The sequence below is a fragment of the Theobroma cacao genome, chromosome 5 (assembly GCF_000208745.1).
Source record: "Theobroma cacao cultivar B97-61/B2 chromosome 5, Criollo_cocoa_genome_V2, whole genome shotgun sequence".
NCBI lineage: Eukaryota > Viridiplantae > Streptophyta > Magnoliopsida > Malvales > Malvaceae > Theobroma > Theobroma cacao.
Window position 1 is genome coordinate 36,891,262 of NC_030854.1, and position 25,358 is coordinate 36,916,619.

Sequence of the window (25,358 nt, forward strand, 5' to 3'; positions counted from 1 at the left end):
AAAGAACAGGTATTAGAATGAAACAAACACAAAGAGAAATGTCAAACAGCGCCCTCAATCAAGTCCAAGCTCATGGGACTAGTTTCCGGAAAGCTTTCAGACTGGCAAAAGTAGAACTTTAGCCAACCTGACCCTTACGGCAACTGTTTATATTCAAAACTATTTCGCCTATCATAATTTACTAAATGAAATCCATTAACCAACACAGAAAGAGAAAGAAAACAACAATAATAAAAAAAATCATTATGTAATTATTCCATGTGACATTTTGATACGAGTGTCGTGGAAATATTTGTTTGATTTATTTACCCGAAAATTAAAAAAAAAATCTTAATTGATGGATACGGAACAGAAAATTTTGTCAAAGTGCCGTGTTCATCACAAGTTTGAAATATAATGCAATTTTACGAATAAGCTGACAACAAATGGTTATGAACTAATAAAAGAAAGTCCACCTTCTCTATGTTGAAATTGTACGGCATACAGACCAAGTTCAAGGAAAGAAGAGAAAGTTGCACATTGGCTTGGTCCCTAGTCTGGGTCCAATTTGCTTAAGATCAGTTTCAAATAATCACATAATTAATTAATAGTACTATATATCATTTAACAAATATCTTAGTGTTATAACCACTTGGATTTATTTTAAATTCTTAAGGGTAAGATGAGATTTAGGTACAAAGCATATGTTTGAGCTGTCATAATTAATTATTGACTTTCTCGATTTACTTTATTTCTTTGTGCCTAAAATTAAAATTCAAACACGATTAAATCGATAGCTATACTAATTTTTCTCAAGAAATTTATTTCCATAATAAAGAATTGCAATGAACTTGAATTATTTCAAAAGTTTAACAAACTAATCGATGAATACACATTGGTCAAGAAAAGAAACCATTAAATTATATGGCATTCGATCATTACGAAGTTCCAGAATTCTATTTGAATTAGTCAGTCTCAGTTCGTCAACCACTACTCCCCTTATCAATTCAATTAGCATGTTGAAGTTTCTTTGCATGGACAAACTGATGGAGACAACGAATTAAAACCATAGCAAATAAAAAGACTAACAAATCTCAAGAAATTGACAGATCAATGTAATTCAAAAATTAATATATAAACACCATTTACAGTGTGTTTTTTTTAATTTCTTCGTGTGGTAGTTAGCACCGACTAAGATATGTTTGATAACATACTTTTCCCCACGAAAGATTCAATTGTAAAGTGTTGAAAAAGACATCAAATAATAAATTAATATTTTATATCATTTAAAATTAATATTTTATATTTCATTCGAATCAAATTAATCATTTCATTGATATTTTTTTACGTGTTACGTTAAAAGTTTATTGTTTTTATTGTGAAAGGGAGTTTTATTTCTCTTCGTTGATCCAGTCGTGATAACTTGGTGAATTTTTTTCTACTCTCCAATTATCACAAAATATTAGTATAACAATTTTTAAAATGTTGCTGACATAGATAAGGCTAAGCAAAAGCTTTAATTTTGGAGTTTGCTGATTTTATCAAAGGTCAAAAAGGGGAAATTCACAACATGAATGGGGAGAAGCTATGAACCTAGCTTGCATTTTCTTTGACAAACTAAAAAGTCTGTCTATATTTGCCACTTGCCCCCACTTGGCTTGTAGAGGGTTTGGCTGAAGAATGGTACCAATACAACTCATAGTGCTCTACCCATTTAGCCAAAAGAAAAAAAAAAGGGAAAAGAAAAGAAAAGAAAAATTCTACTATCTGATTTTGAGGCAAATTTTCAGGGCTAAAATCCCCTGTTTTCTAGTATTAAATGAAATTTCTGGGGTATTTGATAAAGTGTAATTTAATTTAACTTTTGTCCCCCAAGTTGGCGTGACTTGCAACTCAATGCAGCTAGCTCTTAGCAAAACTAGGTAATAGTTTATATCCCAAGGCCGTATGCGCATGCATCACCCAGAAAATATGCATGCATGGAAAGATTAATTTCATGGTCCAAATGGTGAATAGTCATATATTATTAATGGGAACAAAAATATTCACATGTCATTATAATGCTAGGCAAGCTGCAAAAGGCCTAATTCCTTTTGAAAAATATCATGGAAAACGTCATTGAATATGACCCCAAAAACCAATCACGAGACTTTTGAATGGAAATGGACTTTGAAATTAATTAATAAAACCCAACAACTTTCAGGAAATTCACTCACTGCAATTCTTCTGGTCTTCATCATTGTTTCACTATAAAATGCTTTGAACCTCTTGTGATTCAACATAAGTTCTAGCCCTCTTGTGATTCAACATAAGTTCTAGCCGGTACCCAAGCATTCTTCACTGTTTCTTTCTGTTATTTTCAGCTGGGTGTTTTTACATTGATTAGCAAGCATGGGAGAAGTCCTGACTGAAGAACAGATTGCTGAGTTCCAAGAAGCCTTCTTTCTCTTTGATAAAGATGGTGATGGTAACGTTTCTTCTCTATCTTTCTTAAGATATGTTCTTCTGTTTAATGGGAAAATAGCGCCCTTATGCTTTTCTGTTTAATTACTTCTGGACTGATTTGTTAATTAATACTATAGGCTGCATAACCATGGAAGAACTGGCTATCGCGATCAAGTCATTGGATGAGAATCCGACAGAAGAAGAGCTGCAAAACATGATCAATGAAGTTGACACTGATGGTAATGGAACTATAGAATTCGGGGAATTCTTGAATCTCATGGCAAGGAAAATGAAGGTAATGCATATGTGGTGTTACCAGCTTGATAATACAGTTTAATTTTTAGCAGCAAGCAAGACTGATTACGTGAATTTTTTTCTATTGCACTTTGCTCATAGGAAGCAGAAGCAGAGGAGGAACTAAAAGAAGCTTTCAGGGTATTTGACAAGGATCAAGATGGCTACATATCGCCTTTTGAGGTTGATTAATTCTTCAATTAACCCTTCAAATAGGACATTGATTTGCAAAAAAAAAAAAAAGGTACCTTATATTCTTCTTTGTTAATTTTGAATGTATTTGCAGTTGAGGCAAGTGATGATCAACTTAGGAGAGAAGCTGACAGATGAAGAGATAGAGCAGATGATTAGAGAGGCAGATTTGGATGGAGATGGTCAAGTTAATTATGAGGAATTCGTTAGAATGATGTTGGCTGCTTGACCAACTACTTCTCCTGCAACTTAATAGGTTTAAAGTATTTTTTTTTAATAATTAAAAGAAAGGAGATTCGAATCCTATTTTTTAAATAGGGAATCATACATCAACTAATGAGCTAAATGCTCATGTGCTAGCATTAAAGTATTGTTTTACAACTTAGGTTGCATGCGTTTAGATTCATCAATATGCCCATGTATTTATAAGTTAAACTTCTTTGTATACTTAAATTAAGAATAGGAAGGGCTGACCAGAGAATATGACTAAGGAAATGAAAATTGATTCTTGTAACCTTGATATAATATTATAGAAATCTGTACTATTTTGAGGCCAATTAGTAGGATTAATTACATTGGATTCGACTTGATGATAGAGTTTTCAATAATGTTCTATAATTTTGATGAATAAGGAAGTGCTTAATGATTGTAGAAACTAGAAATATTGGATCATTGATCTCATCAAACGATTCAATCTGACAAATTTTTGTAAGCAATTGAAGCATATATAGCAAATTAAAAAGGCTGGCACCAAGCAACCCAAATGAAGATAAGCCCACCAAATCCTAATTGAGCCTGGGCCAGGCTAGATGAGGAAAAACAATAAGTTATTAGATTAATTAAAACGAATAAGACTTGCTAAAATTTAGCATGCAACAAGGTTGTGGCCTAAGTGGGGCAAAAGGATGGTTTTCCTATTCATCTTAATAATCTAGGCATGACAACGGGGTAGGGCGAGATGATTTTTTGACCATTCCGAACTCAACTCTACTCTTATCTTTTCTTAATTCAAACTCGTCCCGCCACAATATTGAATTGAATAAAAATTTTGTGTCTCCATTTGGTATCTCTATATTGACGTCTCTTTCTTATTATTATGTCATTTGTCCACTCTTTGCATTGAAAGCTAATCGCAATACACTCTAAATGGCTAAATCCAAGTAAGATGTTGATAAATAAAAGGGTAAGCATGTGACATAATAATATGAAAGAGATATCAAATGTAAGGATGTCAATGGATACCCTATCAGAGGGTAGCCGCGGATACTCGACCCAGTTACACCGAGTTAAAGTACTCAATAAACAGGTTCGAAACAAGTTCGGATAGTGATTTCATTATCCGAATCGAGTTCAGGTAGGATTCGGGTATCACTTTTTAGGTACTCGTTACCCGAACCCGATTATATAATATTTGAGTTTCGCGAGTACTCGTCCCGAACCCAATTATAATACCCGTATATACATTTTATTATTATTTAAATAATTGAATAAAAATGATCCACTTTTATCATGTGGGCAAATAATTTCTTTTATTAAATGTTGACAAATATATTAAAAATATGATTAGTCAAATTATTAATGTGATGAGATTAATATATATAAATTAAAAAATTATTAGATTATTAATTAAATATGAATATCATATCATATTACAAAGGAATATAATTACTATTATATAAATTTTTAATATAAATGTATTTACTTTTTGTTTTGTATTAACATTACAAAAATTATAACTTATAATATATCTGCTTAAAGTGAGTCTTTGAGTTTAGAATAGTTTTGAAATCTAATTATTTTTTAATTTCATATAATTAAAGATAAACTTTTATAGTTAATTAAATTAATTCATTAAATTATGATTATTAATTAACTTGAAATGTTTTTAAATATATATACATTATATATNCACTCCTTGCCGACTGCCTCGGTGTCGCCCCAAGCCCCACGCCCTTGTTCTTCCCCAGTTGTCGGCCTACCACACCACACTCAGCTCCTTCATCAATTCATCTTTCTTTTCTCCCCAACCACCCAGCCATAGCCACGCCTTGCCGGCTGCCTTGGTGTCGCCCCAAGCCCCACACCCTTGTTCTTCCCTAGCTGCCGGCCTACCACGCCATGCTCGATTCCTTCATCAGTTCATCTTTCTTTTCTCCCTAGCCGCCCAGCCACAGCCACGCCCTGCCGGTTGCCTCGGTGTCGCCCCAAGCCCCACGCCCTTGTTCTTCCCCAATTGAGATTTTGGTATAGGATTTTGTTAAACTAGGTTCATTCTTAATAATTGTTATGCAAACAAGATTTTCTGCTTCAATTAGTATTGTTTGTTACTGAAAAATGATACTAGTTTATTGACTGCTTCAGACAGTTTTTTGGAGTTGATGAGTTGCTATTGTTTCAAATCTTTGATCCAAAACTCTTTGTAGTCAGAATCTTCTCAACATAAGTTTTCTGTAATGATATATTATCCTCAAGGCTCACTCTGTGCTGAAGTTAATTGATGGATGGAGATATTCAAGTGTAGACCCTAGGAATTAATGGAACATGCCAATGTCAATGTTGTCATTAGTTTACTCGAGAGTTTTTCATTACCCTAAATTGCAATAAGTACTTTCAGACTTGACTTTTGGTAAGAATGCTGTTGTTTGGTTCCCACCATTTATGCCTTACACATGTGATGTGAGAGCAACCCATGTCTTACACTGTAAGGGTCAAGAACCTAAATAAGAAAAATTTTATGTATAGTTATTTAAATTTATATCGTTGTATGAATATTTGTTTTAGTTATTTAAGTTTATATTGTTATTTGGATATTTATTTTTAGTTATTTAAGTTTATGTTTAAAATCTTTGTTTTTGATTATTAAATTTAAATTTTGATTATTTGTGTTTTTTTATTAATTTAATTAATAGTTAATTTTATAAAATACGTAGAGAAATATTATTGTACATGTATACGGATTCGGGTTCAGGTAATTGGGGATCCATGAATAAGATTTTAATAAATTTTTTATCTAATAAGGTTTTCAAACAAGTTAGGGTAAATATGGGTAGTACAAATGTAATAAGATTAGGATTAGGGTAGTAATTTTTAAAATTATTTGAGTAGTTAATAGAATTCGGGTAATTGATTTTTTATAGGGTTAGGATTCGGGTACTTCAAAATTAACGGGTAGCCTACCCTTGACACCCTTAATCAAATGAGGACAGAAGATTTTTATTCGGCTATAGTAGATCTTAGATTAATTTAGACACCAAAATATTACAAAATAAATAATTTACTTATTGGTGGGTTAATATATTTTTTGGCAACTAAATTGGAACATATATGGTTTTGTTTCCGAAGGCCCTGGAATTGGTAGTTTTCGAGCTTGTCGAGATAAGTAGTTTTCTTACTTCGCATATGCATGTCTGAGGCACAAAATCAGTGGGTGATGTAGGGGTGCACGACCTGTCCATGCCAGGTTTTAAACCTGTATAGTCTTTGATCTGGGGTGTGTGCTTTGCTTACAGTAAGGATGGTGGTAAAAAGATGCTACGGGTTTCTTGGCTGTTTTGGAGTCTTTACCGTGTGCGTTGAGTCAAAAGCTGTAACGTCGCATCGAACCTGTTGTCGAAATTTCATGAAAATAGATTTAAATCGACATTTATTATCTTCGATTTCACCCTTAATATTTTGAATTAACTCATCTTGATTTTTTTTTAAAAATCCAAATTGTCGAACCGACACAATTGTCAAATTCATCGGCACCAACTAACACCATTATGAGAAATCTAGTTAGAATAGCGAGAAGATCTTCCCATTCAGACAGCTTTAGGAAAATTCATCTCTTTTTACTGGTTATTTTGTACTGTAAGACCTTCCTCTTATTTCTTGAACATAGGGCTTCAATTTGCCTTCATTGATAGGAATTAACACAAGTAATCCGAAATTATATAGGTCATTTAGTTCCCGACCCATATATGCTAAGATAAGATATCCTATTCTATAAGGATCGTACACTAAAAATTAATTCCAATAAAAAGTTACGAGTGTAAAATTATTGTCAATCGAAATGAATGAATTTATCAATTGATTTAATCTCTCGTTAATAAATGAGTCAATTGACAGATTAAGTGCATACTCACTGTGTACTTTAGACTTCACATAGAAGGAAAAGGTAACCAATCGGATTAATTGCTATTAGTGGAAAGAAACTCATATGATTCTTTCTCATATGTCAAAAGCAAAAGGCCATCTTCTACTTAAAATAGTTTAAAGTTGAAGCTCGATTCATCTTTCTCTCATATACTTTCCTTTAGTCTTCCTCCTTAATGTTGACATTGCATCTTCCAATTCCATAGGAAAAAGAGGTGGAGAGAATTACTTGTAAGGAAAGACTTGAGTTAAAAGGATACCACGAATCTAGGCTATAGCAAAAGGTACAAGTAAAAGCAAAGTAAGAAAGTAAGAAGATAGGTATATAGATTAATTAATATTTAGTGCCATGAATTAATTTAACTATCCTTCTTCTTTCTAATTATATATTGGGAAGAAGGAAGATTTTTTCTCTAGTAGTGTCGCTTTCTTCTTTAACAAGGGTGGAAAACTAATGCACCGGCTTAGAAAAATGAGTCTAGGGCATTGCAATTGGTAGTATATATACAGACTTAAAGGGTAAATGCAATTGGCCAGGGAAAGTTGATTTAACCCCAAGAATTTCATTGACCTTAGAGTGCAAGGCATCTCAAAAGAATGCTTGACTAAAGTGGATTCTTGCCTAGCAATAGTATTTCACTCAAGCAATGATACTGAAGAAGAATATTATTGCCTCTACGTCTTGCCTACGAAGAGCCAAACTGATAGCCAAAATCAAATTGTGGCATCTTAGTTTGAATTCAGTATTGTTGAAAAAAGAAAGTCGTGTTTTTTCGAGAAAAATATTTAAATTTATTTTTTTGAAAAGAAATATGCATATTTACTATTAAACCCAATATTCGGATGCATAAAATATGTTTTTTTAAATTAAATAAAATAAAAAAAAAAAGCTTTAGACTAAATAATTGAAAGGCTAAGGGAATTAGTGAGAAACGTGCTTCGAAGGCAAATGGAGATGCCTTATCCCATCAAGGTGTGGAGGAATCCACTTTCTTTTTTATTATTATTTAAATTTTTCTTAAGAATGTTTGGTAGAAGGAAAGGGGAAAGAAAAGGAAAGAAAGAGAAAAACCTAATTTTTTGCCTTTTAATTAAAATGATGAAGATGAAAGGTTGAAAGAAAGCAAATTTATTTTTATATCTTGTTGCCTCCTGTTCTTCTTTTCCTAACCATATCTAGTAGAATCTAACTACTGTGTTAATCGGATTATCACACTAAAATTTTAAATTTAAGCTTAAAGGTTCTCAGAATTCAAATTCCAAGTTTGGGTTTGAATTTTTTGGATCTTTTTATATAAAAAAATGGTGGAAAAGTCCTGCTATGTACAATAAGGAAATCAGTGGGAACTTGCTATATATGGTGCATAATGCACATGCTTCTTAGTGAAAATATTTGATTCTATAGGACCTTCTCTTTCCCGACATGTATACATCTCTCTTTGGAAGTTCTTTTCAACATGTTTCTGCTATTACCCAAAGATCACTCCTATGATTTTTTATTGCCAACATTAAACTATCCATAAATGGAAATATATATATATATATATATATATATATAAATATATATATACTTTCCCCCTTCAGTACGTTGATGGAAATATATGAATTCTAAAGAAAATTATATCAATTTGACACAAAGCACATGATATCATGTTTCAACTAAGTCAATTTCAAAGTCATTGATTTATAAATTGATAAGAGACAAGTCTTAACAACTCTTTAGACATAGGGTGTGATCATGCAGGCCTTTTGGGGGTATTTCTTCTTTGACAAGAAATTATACCTAGAGACCAAGAGAAATCACATTCACTTCCCAATATCTAAGTGGAAATTTCTTGCCAACTTCACATCCCACAATCCTATGCTTGTCCCACTCTTTTGCAAAATCTTGCAACACAAGGAGGCCTTAATTGACATTTGAAGTAGTAAAGTCTAAGACTTGTCCCATAATCTGAAAACATGATAAAGGAGAAGGAAGAATAAAGAGGAAAATGGAATTTATTTACATATATATACCAATATATGAACAGAATCAAAATAAATTTCACTATTGAGAGGACCAGATATGGGACTATATTATGGAATTATAAATATAGAAAGGAAAATCAAGAATGAGGAATCCACAGGCTTGAAGTTTCACTATTGAGAGGGCCAGATATTTAAACTATGCACACAAGTCCTCTATCATATACTTAATATTTTCAATCAAATAAATTTATTCGGTTTTTTTTTAATACATATATGCTTAGATAAACTTCTGTCATTTAATATATTTCCCCTCCTTCCTTTACATTTAAATCTAACAATTTTTTAAATTAAATTTATTAAAGTATTACTATCTATATTAGGACATACAAAATGTGTGATTGAAGCATTTTTCTTGTACTCTATAATTAAAATTTACATTGAGCTTAGGTAGTTGTCTCATCTAAATTACATGATTTTTAGTTAGTATATTATTTATCAATATATTTAACAAGACATGTATCGCGGGTTTATATTGACAATCCAAAAAACTTGCTATTACATAAAGTAAGACTCGTATTTATAAGTTTAAAATCTCACTTTATTTCTTATTAGTAACACATATATGTACCTTTAAATCAAATACACGAATATTCATAGAGATTATTATCTTTTTTGAAAAAGCCCTTATTATTAGAGAATATACTAAACTTAGAAACTTAGCCTTAAAAAGCCACAAGAAGAATTTTAATTTGTTCCTTCCTTGTAAATCCTCATGCTTTATCTGATCGTTCATGCTATATAAATACTGTAACGGTTTTTGGTCGAGGAAGCTACAGTGCAACTTCCTTGACGCGTTTACTTCATCTTTGATGACGAGAATCGAATCGTCGCTATAAAACCTGTACATGTTCCTTCTCTAAGCCCAGAGCAAAACCCTCTCTTCCTTTCTGTTTTTTTTTTTCCTCTTACTGCATGTCTCTCAGGTCGCGAAAACCGAGCGAATTCCCCTCCATGCTCCTCCAAGAAGACCCTCCGCCGCCAGCTTCGAAGCACTACAGACGAAGGTGGCGGGTAGCGGTTACGGCCATAACCGTGACTAGGTTTCTCGTTGGCTTGACTAAGAAAGTTGTGGAAAAAAATGCCGAGCTTTTGCGATCCCTCTCTTTCGTTACCATCGACATTGAAGGAAGTGGCGACGAACTTGTGCCTATCCTCGACGTCGATCCTCAGGGTCTTGCCAAGATGGTGAAAGAGAAGAGCTTGCAGAGTTTGACTGATCAGTATGGAGGAGTTAAGCAGGTTGCCACGCTCCTTCAAAGTGATTTGAAGAAGGGAATAAATGGTAAATTTAATTTCTTTATTCATTTTCTCAGTAAAAAGTATATTTACATTTGATTAAAATAAGTAAATACTAATTAAGATGTGATATGAATTTAAATACTTTACATCAAGTTAAAATTATATTTGATTAATGAATAGATTTACAAAAGTTACTCGACAAATGACAATAGTACAGAACTGCCTAAAAAGAGTCATAATACTTACTTTTTTACCAAACCTGCATATATACACAAAATAACAAACCAATTCGGCTGTAATGAGATTAAACTAAAACTATTAAAATTATAAATTATTGTGTTATATGAAAGTTAATTAAATTTGGTTATTACCTATTCAAAATATAATCTTATTTTTATATGTTTTGTACAAAAAACGAACAAATTGAGAGATCAAATCAAAGATATTTGTCTTTCGACGTATATATAGTTACTTTAATATTACTGATTTATTGATTTATATCAATTTAATGATTAAACTATATGATTAGATTGATTTTATCTTAATGTAGTATCCATCTATGCTCCCTCAAAATAAACATGGATTTAAGAAAAGTTCTTATCTTTTTCTTTGTAGTTAATTTGAGGGAATACAAGGAAATGAATATGAATTAGTTCTAGAGAACATAGAATTGCATGTTTATGATATTATTCGAATGCTGTAAATTGTTTCTGTGATCAGTATAAATTGGAAGGAGAAAATTAAAAGTGAACCGAAAAAATTTCTGGTTCACACCCATTGACCTAGGGAGCCTGAGGTAATTTTTCAAAAACAAACCCTCCACCCTCTTCTTCCTTCCTCGACATCTTCTCAAAAAATATTTTTTTCAATTTATTCAAATAATAAAAAACATTAAAGTTTTCATTAAAGTGTTTTTCACAGAAAAAATTTTCTTTCGGTAACTTAATTTCGAATTATGAAAAACAGTAGGACAACTGTACCAGATCAGTTTAGATATTCAAGTAGTACATACATATATACATACACACGTATATATAGAGAAATCAATGTTTCTTGACAACTATAAGTAGGAATTGGCATGTTAATCTTAAATGAATTGTTACCAAACACAGGCTTATATTTTTGGGACAAGAAATTGGCTGACATTAAGCATGTTTCTTGGTAACTAATGGTAACCACAGGTGAGGAGATCGACCTTGTGCTTCGAACTAAAGTTTTTGGTGCAAATAAGTACCAGAAACAACCTGCGAAAAGCTTCTTTAGCTTTGTTCTGGAAGCAGTCAAAGATACAATCATTATCATACTTTTGGTCTGTGCTGTCCTCTCTCTAGCCTTTGGAATCAAACGGCATGGCCCGAAAGAGGGGTGGTATGATGGTGGGAGCATCATTGTAGCTGTCTTCCTGGTTGTCGTCGTCTCTGCTGTGAGTAATTACAGGCAGAGTAAACAGTTTGAAGAGCTCTCTCATGAAAGCAGTGACATTCGTGTGCAAGTGGTGAGAGACGGGAGACACCATCCTGTATCAATCTTTAAACTTGTGGTGGGCGATCTCGTGTCTTTGAAGATTGGTGATCAGATTCCAGCTGATGGTTTGTTTGTTGAGGGCCATTCGTTGAAGGTTGATGAGTCCAGTATGACAGGAGAAAGTGATCATGTTGAGGTTAATGAGAAGAACCCCTTTTTGCTTTCGGGTACGAAGGTGACCGATGGCTATGGCTACATGTTAGTCACTTCTGTTGGCATGAACACAGCATGGGGTGAGATGATGAGTTCTATACGGCGTGACTTGAATGAGGAGACCCCATTGCAAGCCCGCCTCAGCAAGCTGACTACTTATATTGGGAACATTGGATTGTCTGTGGCAATACTTGTTCTTTTGGTTTTGCTTATCCGTTACTTTACAGGACACACCAAAGATGAGAATGGGAAAAGCCAATACAATGGAAGCAAGACCAAGTTTGATGATGTGATGGACTCAGTTGTTGGTATCGTTGCAGCAGCAGTCACGATTGTAGTTGTGGCAATTCCAGAAGGTTTGCCCCTTGCTGTCACTCTAACACTGGCTTATTCGATGAAGCGGATGATGAGGGATAATGCCATGGTTCGGAAACTCTCTGCTTGTGAGACCATGGGCTCAGCCACCATAATCTGCACTGATAAGACTGGCACCCTTACATTAAACGAGATGAAGGTTACGGAGTTTTTGCTTGGCAAAGAATCTATCGATAATTCTCCGAGCTCAGAAATAGCAGCTAACATCCTCCAATTACTAAGTGAAGGGGTTGGCTTAAACACCACTGGCACTGTTTATAAACCTAATTCCACATCAGTTCCTGAAATTTATGCTAGTCCAACTGAGAAAGCAATACTTTCCTGGGCTGTGATGGATTTGGGCTTGAATATTGACGAACCAAAACAAAGTTGTGAACATATCCATGTTGAGGCCTTCAATTCAGAGAAAAAAAGAAGCGGAGTTCTAATAAGGAGAAGCAATGACAGAGTGCTAGCAACTCACTGGAAGGGAGCTGCTGAAATGATACTAGCCATGTGTTCATATTATTATGACAAAAATGGGATATCAAATTCCATGAATGATGAAGAAAGGATGCAGATTGGAAAGGTTATTGAGAGTATGGCAGATAAAAGCTTGAGGTGTATTGCCTTTGCACACACAAATGTTATACAAGAAAATGAACAGATTTCTACAAAGCTTGAAGAAACAGGACTGACGTGGTTGGGGCTTGTTGGCCTGAAGGACCCATGTCGGCCAGGTGTCAAAGAAGCAGTAGAATCTTGCAAAAAAGCGGGAGTAAACATCAAAATGATCACCGGAGACAACATGCATACAGCAAAGGCCATAGCTTTTGAATGTGGAATTCTCGATTCTCATGACAATTTGCACGATGAAGCGGTAGTAGAAGGTGTACAATTCAGAAATTACTCACCTGAAGAAAGAAAGAAAAAGGTTGAAAATATCCTAGTAATGGCAAGATCATCACCTTTTGACAAACTTCTAATGGTACAGAGCTTGAAGAAGAATGGCCATGTGGTAGCAGTCACTGGAGATGGTACCAATGATGCTCCTGCTTTAAAAGAAGCAGACATTGGGCTTTCCATGGGTATTCAAGGAACTGAAGTGGCAAAAGAGAGCTCAGATATTGTCATTTTGGATGATAACTTCACCTCTGTGGCAACAGTTTTGAGGTGGGGTCGATGTGTCTACAACAACATCCAAAAGTTTATTCAATTTCAGCTGACAGTGAATGTTGCTGCCTTGGTCATCAACTTTGTCGCTGCTGTCTCTTCTGGCGAAGTCCCACTAACTGCAGTCCAGCTATTGTGGGTGAACCTCATAATGGACACTTTAGGCGCACTAGCCTTGGCCACTGAGCAACCTACCAATGATCTCTTGAAAAAGCCACCTGTGGGTAGAACTGAGCCACTTATTACCAGAGTTATGTGGAGGAACCTCATTGCTCAAGCCCTTTATCAGGTAGCTATCTTACTGATCTTACAATTTAAAGGTAAATCCATTTTCGGTGTGGCTGAGAAGGTTAAAGATACCCTGATATTCAATACATTTGTTCTCTGTCAAATCTTTAATGAGTTCAATGCAAGGAATCTGGAGAAGAAGAACATATTCAAGGGGATACAAAGGAACAAGTTGTTTTTAGCTATTATTGGAATTACCTTGGTTCTACAAGCAGTAATGGTGGAGTTTCTGAAGAAGTTCGCCAATACTGAGAGATTGGATTGGAAGCAATGGGTGGTTTGCATTGGCATTGCTGCTGTCTCTTGGCCAATTGGTTGGCTTGTTAAGTGCATTCCCGTTGACGGCCAGCTTCCAAAGCAAAGGGCTTCTTCATCATAAAATATGGGGCATTATGAGATTGTCTTCTTTTTTTTTTTTTTTGCTCTCTGGTTTGTTAAACTAACAATTAATTTTAGCTTCTTCAGTAGTCACAGATAACTAGTCCTAGAGCAATTTGTTTAACAGAACATTCCAGCTATGTCTTGTATATATCTAGCTCCTAGTTATCACATCTTTTGGTTATGAATGGAATTTTCTCCAGAATTTTTGGGGTAACTTCAAATGCTTTCATACTTATTGCAAAATGCATGAAAATGTGCTTTGAATTACATTCTCTTTTGTTTGTAACATGCAGATTATAATTAACAAGGGAAAGCACAACTTCAAACTAGTACTAGCAAATATTGTGTTTTACTAGAAAGTGCCTAAACTAGTGGCTTGACTTGAAGAATTTGGGCCAATACCTCTTGCCTTTAGTTGTGAAATTAATCGAAAGCAACTAATCACCATATTCCACCAGCTAGAGCTAACAAAAATGACACCAACATGAAAAAGATAAAGTGCAGGTTCCAGGAAAACACATCAAAAAGTTCCTTCAAAGTAATATCATATGGATGTAAAGTGTTATTCTTTGAGTGTTACAACCGCATCAGAATCCCAGATATTATCTTCACACCCCCACCATGGAAGAGAAAAAAGAAAAGCAATCAAAAGGGCTAGGAAGGGGAGGTGGGGGGGGTCTAGTGAAGGTGCTAAGAGATTGCCAAAGAACTATAATCAGGGCATTTATGCATGCAACAGATACCATTGGAGAGTACCATCCCACCAGCAGGAAGTCCTAAAGATTGGAGTGCATATGGCCCAACAGCGAGATATTTTAAAGATAATGGTAGCCACTAAAGTTGTTGCCAATTTGCTGGAGGGGGAAAGCAAACAGATCACTTGTCCAAGAAGATTGAGAAGAATTATTATTTTACTGAATTTGGAAGATTTTGCCTAAACAATTGTTAATCATGTCTATTGAGAAGGTAACATTTGCAGATTATCAGGTAATTAACGAAGAATTGCTTCTTCTTTTTTTTTTTGAAAAGTAAAGAATTTTATTAACAGAGGCAACAAAGTTACCTTCCAAAGCTGTACATTTAACCAAGCAAATTGTCTCTTCATTACACAAAAAACCCAATCAATGAATCAATTATAGGAATCCAAGCACAACATCTCCTTAAAACTGAGAATCTGCACAATCAAGACACCTAACACATTTACACACTGATCAACCTCGACAAAAAACCAAGAAAGACCAAAAACAAAAAAGACCCCAACTTGAGAACCAAGGAAGAATTGCTTTTAATCCTTGACATACACAGCTTATAACAGCCTGCAATGATGAAAATATATGGTCAGTTTTTCTCCAATTTCTGCCTTAATTACCTAATAAAATTGTCCCAAATAATCCAAAATGAATAGTAACAAGAAAATCTGCAAAAGGGTAGGTCCTAAAGAACTGTTTCTTTGATCTAAAGTTTATTCTGTTAATATAATCTCAGGCAATTGGTTGCGATTATCCAATTTAAGAGCAAAAAGGCATGACATTTCAACAAATATCAGCAAGGATTAAGGAGTAGTATCAAAATTCAAATCAAATCAATTACTACTCAATAAGCAATATCAATGAAACAATTAAAAATTGAAACTTAGGTTTATCCAACTATATATCATCATAACGTTTTATTTAAGCAAGGACAGAGGGAGAGGGGTGACAGTCGTCACCCCCCAATTTTTAATTTTTTTTATTTTTATATGTATAAAATTTAAAATATATAACCTTGCCACCCTAAAAAAATTTGATTAATTAATTTGGAATTGTGGTAAGTTATTTAAATCAAATTTTAAAAACCTGGGTTCAATTCCTTCTGAGTCCAGATATTTTAATTACTTTTCTTTTATATTTGAATTTATAAACGATATTATAGTTCAATTAAAGGCTTGAGTTCAATCCCTTTTAAATCGAAATTTTTTAATTATTTTTCTTTTATATTTGAATCTATAAAAAATATTGTAGTTCAATTATTCTTATGTATGTCCAAAATTTTTAATTATTTTTCTTTTAAATTTGAATTTATAAAAGATATTGTCATTCAATTAAAGGCTTGGGCTCAATTCCTTCTAAGCCCAAAATTTTTAATTATTTTTTATATTTAAATTTATAAAAGATATCGTAGTTCAATTATTGTTGTGTATGCCCAAATTTGTTAATTATTTTTCTTTTATATTTGAATTTATAAAGATATTGTAGTTCAATTATTGTTATGTATTTTTAATTTATCTGAAAGTGATTGAACAAAAAGTCACACTATAATCTCGAAGTTAGGTTCTATGAGTTTCTTCAACTATTAATATGCATTGTGTTATGAAAATATAACTTAAAAAAATAAATAAAGATAACTTGAAAGAATAACTAAAAAAAAGAAATAAGAAAGTATTTAGAGGGAGAAAGAAGATGTTATTGAAATGTGTATTTACAAATGAAGTGAAAGGCTTATTTATAGGCAAATAACCCCTTATCTTGATAGAATTTATAAGATGAAGATAATACTAAGGGATTAGATGGATTAAATTCTAATGTTGATCAAATCTAATTTACATTTAAATCTAGTTATAGATAACATAAATGAATATTCACAAAAATATTCATAACATTTCCCCTTAAATATTCATTGTATTAAGAATATGTCTCGTTAAAACCTTACAAGGAAAAAACCTTATGAAAAAAAATCCAAGTAAAGGAAAAAGAGTATATAATTCTTTTCAAAAATACGTTTTTTAAATACTACCTCATTAAAAACTTTATCAAGAAAAACCTAATGGGAAAAACCTTGATGAAAGAAAAAAGTACAGTGCGTATTTTATACCTCTGATGATTGCATTTTAGAAATCTATAAAACGACGTATTTTGATCTTTTATACCAATTTTTCAATTGTTAAAGGGCTTTGGTGAACAAATCTACGTTATTTGACTGAATTTGTTGAACACTAATATCACATTTTCCTTAGAAATCATGAGTGAAGAAGAATTTTGATGAAATATGTTTTGTTCTGTTGCCTTTAACGTATCATTCCTTTAACTGTATTATACAAGTAGGGTTTTTTTCATATAACAATGTTGAAATTTCCTTTTTGGTTAACAATCTACATGTTTCTCGAATATGTTAAGTTACAAATCTTAACCAGACACATTTACGACTTGACTCATGCATTGTTAAAGTTTTTACATGGTTAGAAAAAGTAACAACTATAGTTTGTTTTATAAAACACTATGAAATAGTCATACCTCCACATATGAATAAGAAACCTATTTTGGACCGAGCTTTGTATGGATCAAATGAATATTCTGCATCTACATAACCAATTAAATTTGATTTTGATACATTTAAATAATATATGCCCATGTCCATTGTTCTTCGAAGATATGGAAGCATATGTTTAATTCCAAAAAATTAGAGAATCATGTTGAGAACGTGTTATGGAAATATAACTTAAAAGAACAAATAAAGATAACTTAAAAGAACAACTAAAGAAAGAGAAAAAAGAAAATATTTAGAGGGAGAAAGAAGATGTTATTGAAGTGTGTATTTACAAATGAAATGAGATGCCTATTTATAAACAAATAACCCCTTATCTCAATAGAATTTACAAATTGAAGATAATACTAAGGGATTAGATGGATTAAATTCTAATGTTGATCAATCTAATTTACATCCAAATCTAGATATAGATAACATAAATGGATATTTACAAAAAAATTAATAACACATTGTTCATTATTGATCACAATTTGAAGGATTTGGCTTTAGTATGTATTTTCTTGGATTAACCTAAGTATGAGCACTTGACATAACTTTACTAGAATATTTTGCATTATTAAATATAATATGTTAGGATCCTATAGAGGAAAAGATGCATTGCTTAACTACCTAAAGAATGATTAATTTGTTAGTTTGAATCGAATCATTAACCCAATCCGTGACTTGATTTATAATCTTATATGATTACTTTTTAGTCACCCTCCATACAAAATTTTGAATCCGTCACTATGTTTACATATATCATCTCACTAAAAAACTAAACAGAACGCAAAACAATCGCGATCAAGATATTAACTAAAAATAATTGCAACATGAATTGACTAAAATTAGTGTATCATGTGAAAATGCTCTTCATGTTATATTGTATTGAGTAACGCGTTTATAGAAAATATTCATTTATGTAAAAGGCTTTTCCTTAAAAAAAAATTTGCAAACAGTTTTCCAGTCTTATACGCGTAGAAGCCACTACTGTTGGACTAGAAATAGCTTTCCAACTCTTAACATTGACCAAAATTGTGGTCTTATATATATATATATAAAGAGAGAGAGAGAGAGAGAGAGAGAGAGACAAACATATCATAATGTAGCAGGCCTTCTTAGCTAAGACCTCTCAGTGGCCTTTCTTTTATGAAGTGGAAACAACATAAAGTTGATATTGGAAATTGTAATCACGAATGAAATGTCCTAAATATGGATTAAAAGATAGATGTAGTACATAGCTCCCTTTTAGTCTAATCAAAACATTTAAAAGGGGTATCAATTTCCATCTAAATTCCAAATCAATTACAAAGAGTTTTGCCTATCAAAGCAATGACGTGGTGTGTTTAAACCTTAATCATCAAGTTGTTTTTCCATAAAGCAATGGGGCAAACGTCCAAAGAGCAATAGGACCTTGTTACTTAATGTTTAGATACTGTGATATGCTTTTGTTAGCATGACTGTATTCAATGTAAATTGCTCTGTAAAGGCTAATAACTACTGCAAAAAGCCAAAAAAAAAATGCAGTTTTAGACATGACTTTAAAGGTTGAGTGCTTCTTTTTAAGTTTTAAATCAATGTGAAATTAAGCCAATTTTTCTACAAAGAATTTTTTTTCTTTCTTCTTTTATGAGCAAGTACGTGTGTCACGACACGTGGGTTTAAGTCATACAAGGTGCCATACAAAACCCTGAAAGTTGTTCAAGTTGCGACCATGCGAAATTCGATTAAAGTTTAACACGTAATACCTGTTTATATTTACGTTAAAACTTCTTATTATTTAATTAAAAAATCAAAAAAAAATTGCGAAGACATGAAAAGTATATTTCAATTTTTAATGATCGGGTTTCAAACAATACTAGTTAATGTGTTTCCAAACTTAAACCACATAATTATCAAAAACTTAAATTCGAATAAATCTCACTTCAAGAATTTCTTGAGTTATTCTTTCACACAATTAGACAATGGGTAGCAATCTGATGAAGGATATAATCAAAGAAGAAAAAATGTAAAGAAATTTCGGATTTGCATGCTAGTCAATCCTTTGGAAAACATAAGGTATGGGATGGAAAGTCAGTCTCAATCAGAAGGTGAGTCTTCTCCATTTTCCAAATAAGGTGTCACTTCATAGAAATTTATTCGACATTGTCACCTGCTGGTTTGTATACGTTAAGCATGCTCAAATTTCTAAATACATTAACAAATTTGAATGTGCGTAAAATTAATTTTTTTTTATGTTAAGATAATTATAAATATTTTCTTTAACTAATTAATAATATTGTAAGATAACTCTAATTAGATAATTTATATAATTTTTTTAAATATTTTAAATTAAAAACAATATAAAATCTAAATTGTTTAAAAAAAATCTTAAGAAATTCTGTTTTCCGTGCTAGTAAAGGGACAAAATGTCTACAACAACATTTAAAAGGAATTGATTGGAAAACTGAGTTGTCTAAATATATTTTCTTTTCTTTTTTTTTCAATTATAAAATCGATCGTATCTATATTAATTACGAAGCTATAATTTATAATTTTTTTGAATGAATTAATACTGATATCCGTACTATGTTTTTAATCTCAAATTTTTAATGCATTATTAGTGTATAATATTTATATACTATCATTTAAATATAAAATATCACTTTATAAATGTGTAAAAATAAAACTTTGAAAATCTTTTAAAAGATTATTAAAATTATGAATATTTATTTTTTTGAATTTTCAACTTTTATATTTATTTATTAAGAAGATGACAACATTTGATTTATTAATAATATATAAAAGCTGCACACTAACAATATATTAAATACAAACCCTAATGGACTAACAAAATAAAACTAAGTATATTTTAACTTTGTATAAATCAATTAATTAAATACAAGGATATGATTGAGGACCCAAAAAATACTTTCTTCTGAAATTTCTCGACACCAAAACCTAAAAGACATAAAGCCAATTTTGGAAATTACAGTGTCACTAAAGACTATATTTCCTTCCAAATTGGGCTATAAATTGCTAGATACAGTAAAGGAAAAATATGTCACCACCTCTCCCCATGGCCTTGACTTGAACTTCACGAGATTTTCCCTCTTTTGAGATAATTCCACAAAGTCATACTTCACCAACTAATGTAAATTTCATGGTAAAGAGCTGGACGACAATTTGAGATCTCTATAATATTTGTGATTAGATTTTTTATTATATTATGTAATTTTTAATTAACATAATTTGAATAAATTTGAAACAACATTTACTGATTACGGGAAATGTAATTACAGAGAATGTGAACTCTTGACTAAAGAGAATGAAAAAGAAAAGTTTATTTCCAGGAACAAGGGTGGAAGCATAAAACCAGCAAGGTTCATCCCCCCCGTGTTTCTTCTTCAAAGTGTATGACCTCTCAGCCCGTTGGCATGCCCTGGAAGAGTTTATTGCGTGCATCATATCTTGTTCCTCTCAGTATCAGATATGTCAGATGGAAACTACATAGAACTTTCTTCCTTCACCCATAATGGGCAAGGAAATCGGGAGGGAAATAAAAAAGGCAAAACAAATTAACTCTTCCACCCAAAGTTAATTTGGTCTACGGCAGTTAATGGGAAGCTACAATGAATGAAGGCATGAAATTTCCAGGAAGAAAGGCGATAGGTGAGTATAAACGCAATGATCCTAGTTTTCCTTCCCATCACAACCCTAGTATTCTAGCCTTTGGTCATACTCTTTTTGACTTCCTGAAGACTCCTCGCACTTCTTTCTTAATTTCCATCTTGTTTGTCCTTCTGAACCCTGAAGAAGCTTTCGTCCTTCTGAAAAAATTTTACTCCTTCATTCCCTATCGTTTAACATGTCTTTGAGATGTCGTAAACCTGGTGAACCAGCCATGCCTGATGCAGATGACACCCCAGTGGCAAAACGTCAGCAGCGAAGGTGGCGAACGGTTTTTGCAGCCATATATTCTGCCAGGATTCTTGTTTCTTTGTACAAGAAAGTTATTAACGATAAGCAGATCTTGCGTACTCTATCCTATATTGCCATTGATATCCATGAACATGACTCAAGCGATCATCACCTACCTTCTCTCTGGGTTGATCAAAAAACACTCACTGAGATGGTAAGAGAGAAGAACCTTGAGAACCTACGTAAACTTGGAGGAGTGAAAAAGATTGCTGTAAGTCTTGAAACTGATGAGAAGGATGGCATCAGTGGCAATGAGGCTGATCTTACACACAGGATGGATGTCTTCGGTGCCAACAGGTATCAGAAACCACCTATCAAAAGCCTTCTTAGCTTTATTTTTGAAGCTTTTAAGGATACCACCATTATCATACTCCTGGTTTGTGCAATACTCTCTCTGGGCTTTGGCATTAAGCAGCATGGCGTAGAGGACGGATGGCATGATGGTGGGAGTATTATCTTCGCTGTCTTTCTAGTTGTTGTCATATCTGCTGTCAGTAACTTTAAGCAAAACAGACAATTCGAGAAACTTTCAAATGAGAGTAGTGATATAAGAGTGGACGTAGTAAGAGATGGACGCCGCCAATTTATATCAGTCTTTGAAGTTGTCGTGGGTGATGTTGTGTGCTTGAAAATTGGTGATCAAATTCCGGCAGATGGATTGTTCTTGGATGGACACTCTTTGAAGGTAGATGAATCTAGCATGACAGGGGAAAGTGACCACGTTGAGATCAATGGCAACAACAATCCTTTCATGCTCTCTGGTACAAAGGTGACCGACGGGTTTGGTTTTATGCTTGTCACTTCTGTTGGCATGAATACGGCATGGGGGAAGATGATGAGTTCCATAAACCGCGACTTAGATGAAGAGACTCCACTACAGGCTCGCCTCAACAAGCTAACTTCTTATATTGGGAAGATTGGATTGACAGTGGCTATACTTGTTCTTGCAGTTTTGCTCATCCGTTACTTCACTGGAAACACAAAAGATGACAAGGGAAACAAAGAATATATCCGGGGCAAGACCAAGCTAGACAGCACGATGAACTCAGTGGTGAACATTATTTCTGCAGCAATTACCATTGTGGTGGTAGCAATTCCAGAAGGCCTTCCTTTGGCGGTAACTCTGACTCTGGCTTATTCTATGAAGCAAATGATGGCTGATCATGCAATGGTCAGAAAGCTTTCTGCTTGTGAGACAATGGGCTCAGCCACAACAATCTGCACAGACAAAACAGGTACCCTTACTTTAAATGAAATGAAGGTTACTGAGTTTTGGCTAGGAAACGAATGCATGAAGGATAGTATGTCCACAGAAATAGCACCTAATGTCCATGAGTTACTGCAACAAGCGATTGCTTTAAACACAACTGGTACTGTTTATAAGCCAAATTCTAGATCACTTCCTGAGATTTCTGGTAGTCCAACTGAGAAAGCAATACTCTCGTGGGCTGTATTAGATTTGGGCATGAACGTAGATAACCCAAAGCAAGATTATGATCTCATCCAAGTAGCAGTCTTCAATTCAGCGAAAAAGAGGAGTGGAGTTTTGATAAGGAGAAAGAATGAGAGTGCTACACACACACACTGGAAGGGTGCTGCTGAGATGATAGTGGCCATGTGCTCACAATATTATGATAGAGGTGGAATGGTTAAAGTCATGGATGATGAAGAAAGGACAGAAATCGGGAAAATCATTCAGAATATGGCAGCCAAAAGCTTGAGGTGCATAGCATTTGCACACACAAAGATTCCAGAAGACAATGAGCAGGTTTTGGGAGAAAGCAGACTTACCTTAGTAGGGCTGGTGGGTTTGAAAGACCCATGTCGTCCTGGTGTCAGAAGAGCTGTAGAATCTTGCATAGATTCTGGAGTAAACATCAAGATGATCACAGGAGACAATGTTTTCACAGCAAAAGCTATGGCAATTGAATGTGGCATTCTACAACCTCACGAGGACGTGAATGAAGCTGTAATTGAAGGTATAGAGTTCAGGAATTACTCACCAGAAGAGAGAATGGAGAAGATCAATAAAGTCCGTGTGATGGCCAGATCCTCACCATTTGACAAACTTCTGATGGTACAGTGTCTAAAGCAGAAAGGTCATGTTGTAGCAGTCACTGGGGATGGGACAAATGATGCACCAGCTTTGAAGGAAGCAGATATTGGACTTTCCATGGGAATCCAAGGAACTGAAGTTGCCAAAGAAAGCTCAGATATAGTCATCTTGGATGATAACTTCACCTCTGTGATGACAGTTTTAAGGTGGGGTAGGTGTGTCTACAACAACATTCAGAAATTTATTCAGTTTCAGCTCACAGCGAATGTAGCTGCCCTAGTCATCAACTTTATTGGAGCAATATCTTCTGGTGAAGTCCCACTGACTGCAGTCCAGCTGTTGTGGGTGAACCTAATAATGGACACTTTTGGGGCTTTAGCTTTGGCCACTGAGCGACCTACAGATGATCTAATGACAAAACCACCTGTCGGTCGATCCAAGCCCCTTATATCGAATATAATGTGGCGGAACCTCATCGCTCAAGCCTTGTATCAAGTTGCAGTTCTACTAACCCTTCAGTTCAGGGGAAAATCTGTCTTCGGTGTGGATGAGAGGGTCAAGAACACGCTCATTTTCAACACTTTTGTCTTCTGCCAAGTGTTCAATGAGTTTAATGCAAGGAAACTAGAGAAAAAGAATATATTCAAGGGATTGCACAAGAACAAACTCTTTCTTGGGATTATTGGCATAACTATAATTCTTCAAGTGGTAATGGTGGAATTCTTGAAGAGGTTTGCTAACACTCAGAGGCTGAACTGGGGGCAATGGGGTTCTTGTATTGGATTAGCAGCTTTATCCTGGCCAATTGGCTGGCTAGTTCAGTGGATTCCAGTATGAAGCATTTCTATTCTCTGATCAAAGAGCTTTTGCATCCCCAAAAAGTCAGTCACTCACATGAGATAGTCTTCTCTTATCTAGGTAATAGGAATAACAAGATAACCTTAGTGCTATTTCTTTTACAGTTCCAGGATTCCAATTTTATTCTTGTCAATAGTTATCTAGGTTCTAGTTCCATTTTAAGTGTCGATTGTAAGCTTCTAAGTGAGGAATCAAGATACCATTTCTTGCTTATACATGTCTTAATTTCAAATAACATGTTTTCCACCTTATCATGCAGTCAACCATACTGAAATAAAACAATCTCTGCATACAAATAAATTACATATCTCATTAAGCTTTTAATGGTGAACACAACTGCATGCTCGTTAGGCTTCCTAGTGTAGATTAAATGCTAGTAGATATGACATAAAACTTTTTGCTCTCTCTAGTGGACACAATAATGAGGTGAGGCTTATCTTGTAGTCCATGCTCCTTTAAGAACAATAATCTTTATAAATCTATCTTATGATGAAAGGTACACAAACACAAAATTTCAAACAATCCAAATATTCCACCATAAAAGGCTTACCTCTACAAGGTATATAAGAAAATTTAATTAGCGTTTTAGCGTTCTATTTAGAATTTGCTAGCTTCAAGAAAAGAGCATCCCTTTAGTTGATTAGCAGTTTGATCATCTTTGGTTTGTGTGAGACAATGAGGAAGGCACCTATTACATTAACCATGGAGTAAATCATTGATTTAGTCTCTTTTGACTGCAAAGTAGCAATAACAAAGCTAAATGATCTCTTCAAAGACTAGGTTTAGTGGCAATCACTTTTTAGTGCCTTCTTTGCAAAGTGAGTTGTCCATACCCCATACTCGAATTCCTCTCTTTCTGTTGCCAGCTTACTAATGCAAATCTATGTAGAACTAAAACCATCTCACCAATTGTCCTTTTGGCAACCAACATGAATTAATAAATTAATAAATAAATAAAAACCTATTCCTCCGTGCCAAGTTATACAGACTGGGACAGCAAGGAACCAATCACATGTTT

General features: G+C 33.7%; 3 protein-coding genes across 3 annotated transcripts; all 3 read left to right on the plus strand.

Moving 5' to 3' along the window:
• Positions 2,216-3,467, plus strand: LOC18600205 (calmodulin). The gene is made up of 4 exons (XM_007030523.2): positions 2,216-2,446; positions 2,562-2,719; positions 2,821-2,901; positions 3,005-3,467. The coding sequence occupies exons 1-4, from the start codon at positions 2,371-2,373 to the stop codon at positions 3,137-3,139; spliced, it is 450 nt and encodes a 149-aa protein (XP_007030585.1). The 5' UTR covers positions 2,216-2,370; the 3' UTR covers positions 3,140-3,467.
• On the plus strand, positions 9,795-14,386 carry LOC18600206 (calcium-transporting ATPase 12, plasma membrane-type). Its single transcript, XM_018120617.1, has 2 exons — positions 9,795-10,354; positions 11,493-14,386. The coding sequence occupies exons 1-2, from the start codon at positions 9,985-9,987 to the stop codon at positions 14,180-14,182; spliced, it is 3,060 nt and encodes a 1,019-aa protein (XP_017976106.1). The 5' UTR covers positions 9,795-9,984; the 3' UTR covers positions 14,183-14,386.
• LOC18600208 (calcium-transporting ATPase 12, plasma membrane-type) lies at positions 20,703-24,591 on the plus strand. The gene has a single exon (XM_007030526.2). The coding sequence runs from the start codon at positions 21,314-21,316 to the stop codon at positions 24,317-24,319; it is 3,006 nt and encodes a 1,001-aa protein (XP_007030588.2). The 5' UTR covers positions 20,703-21,313; the 3' UTR covers positions 24,320-24,591.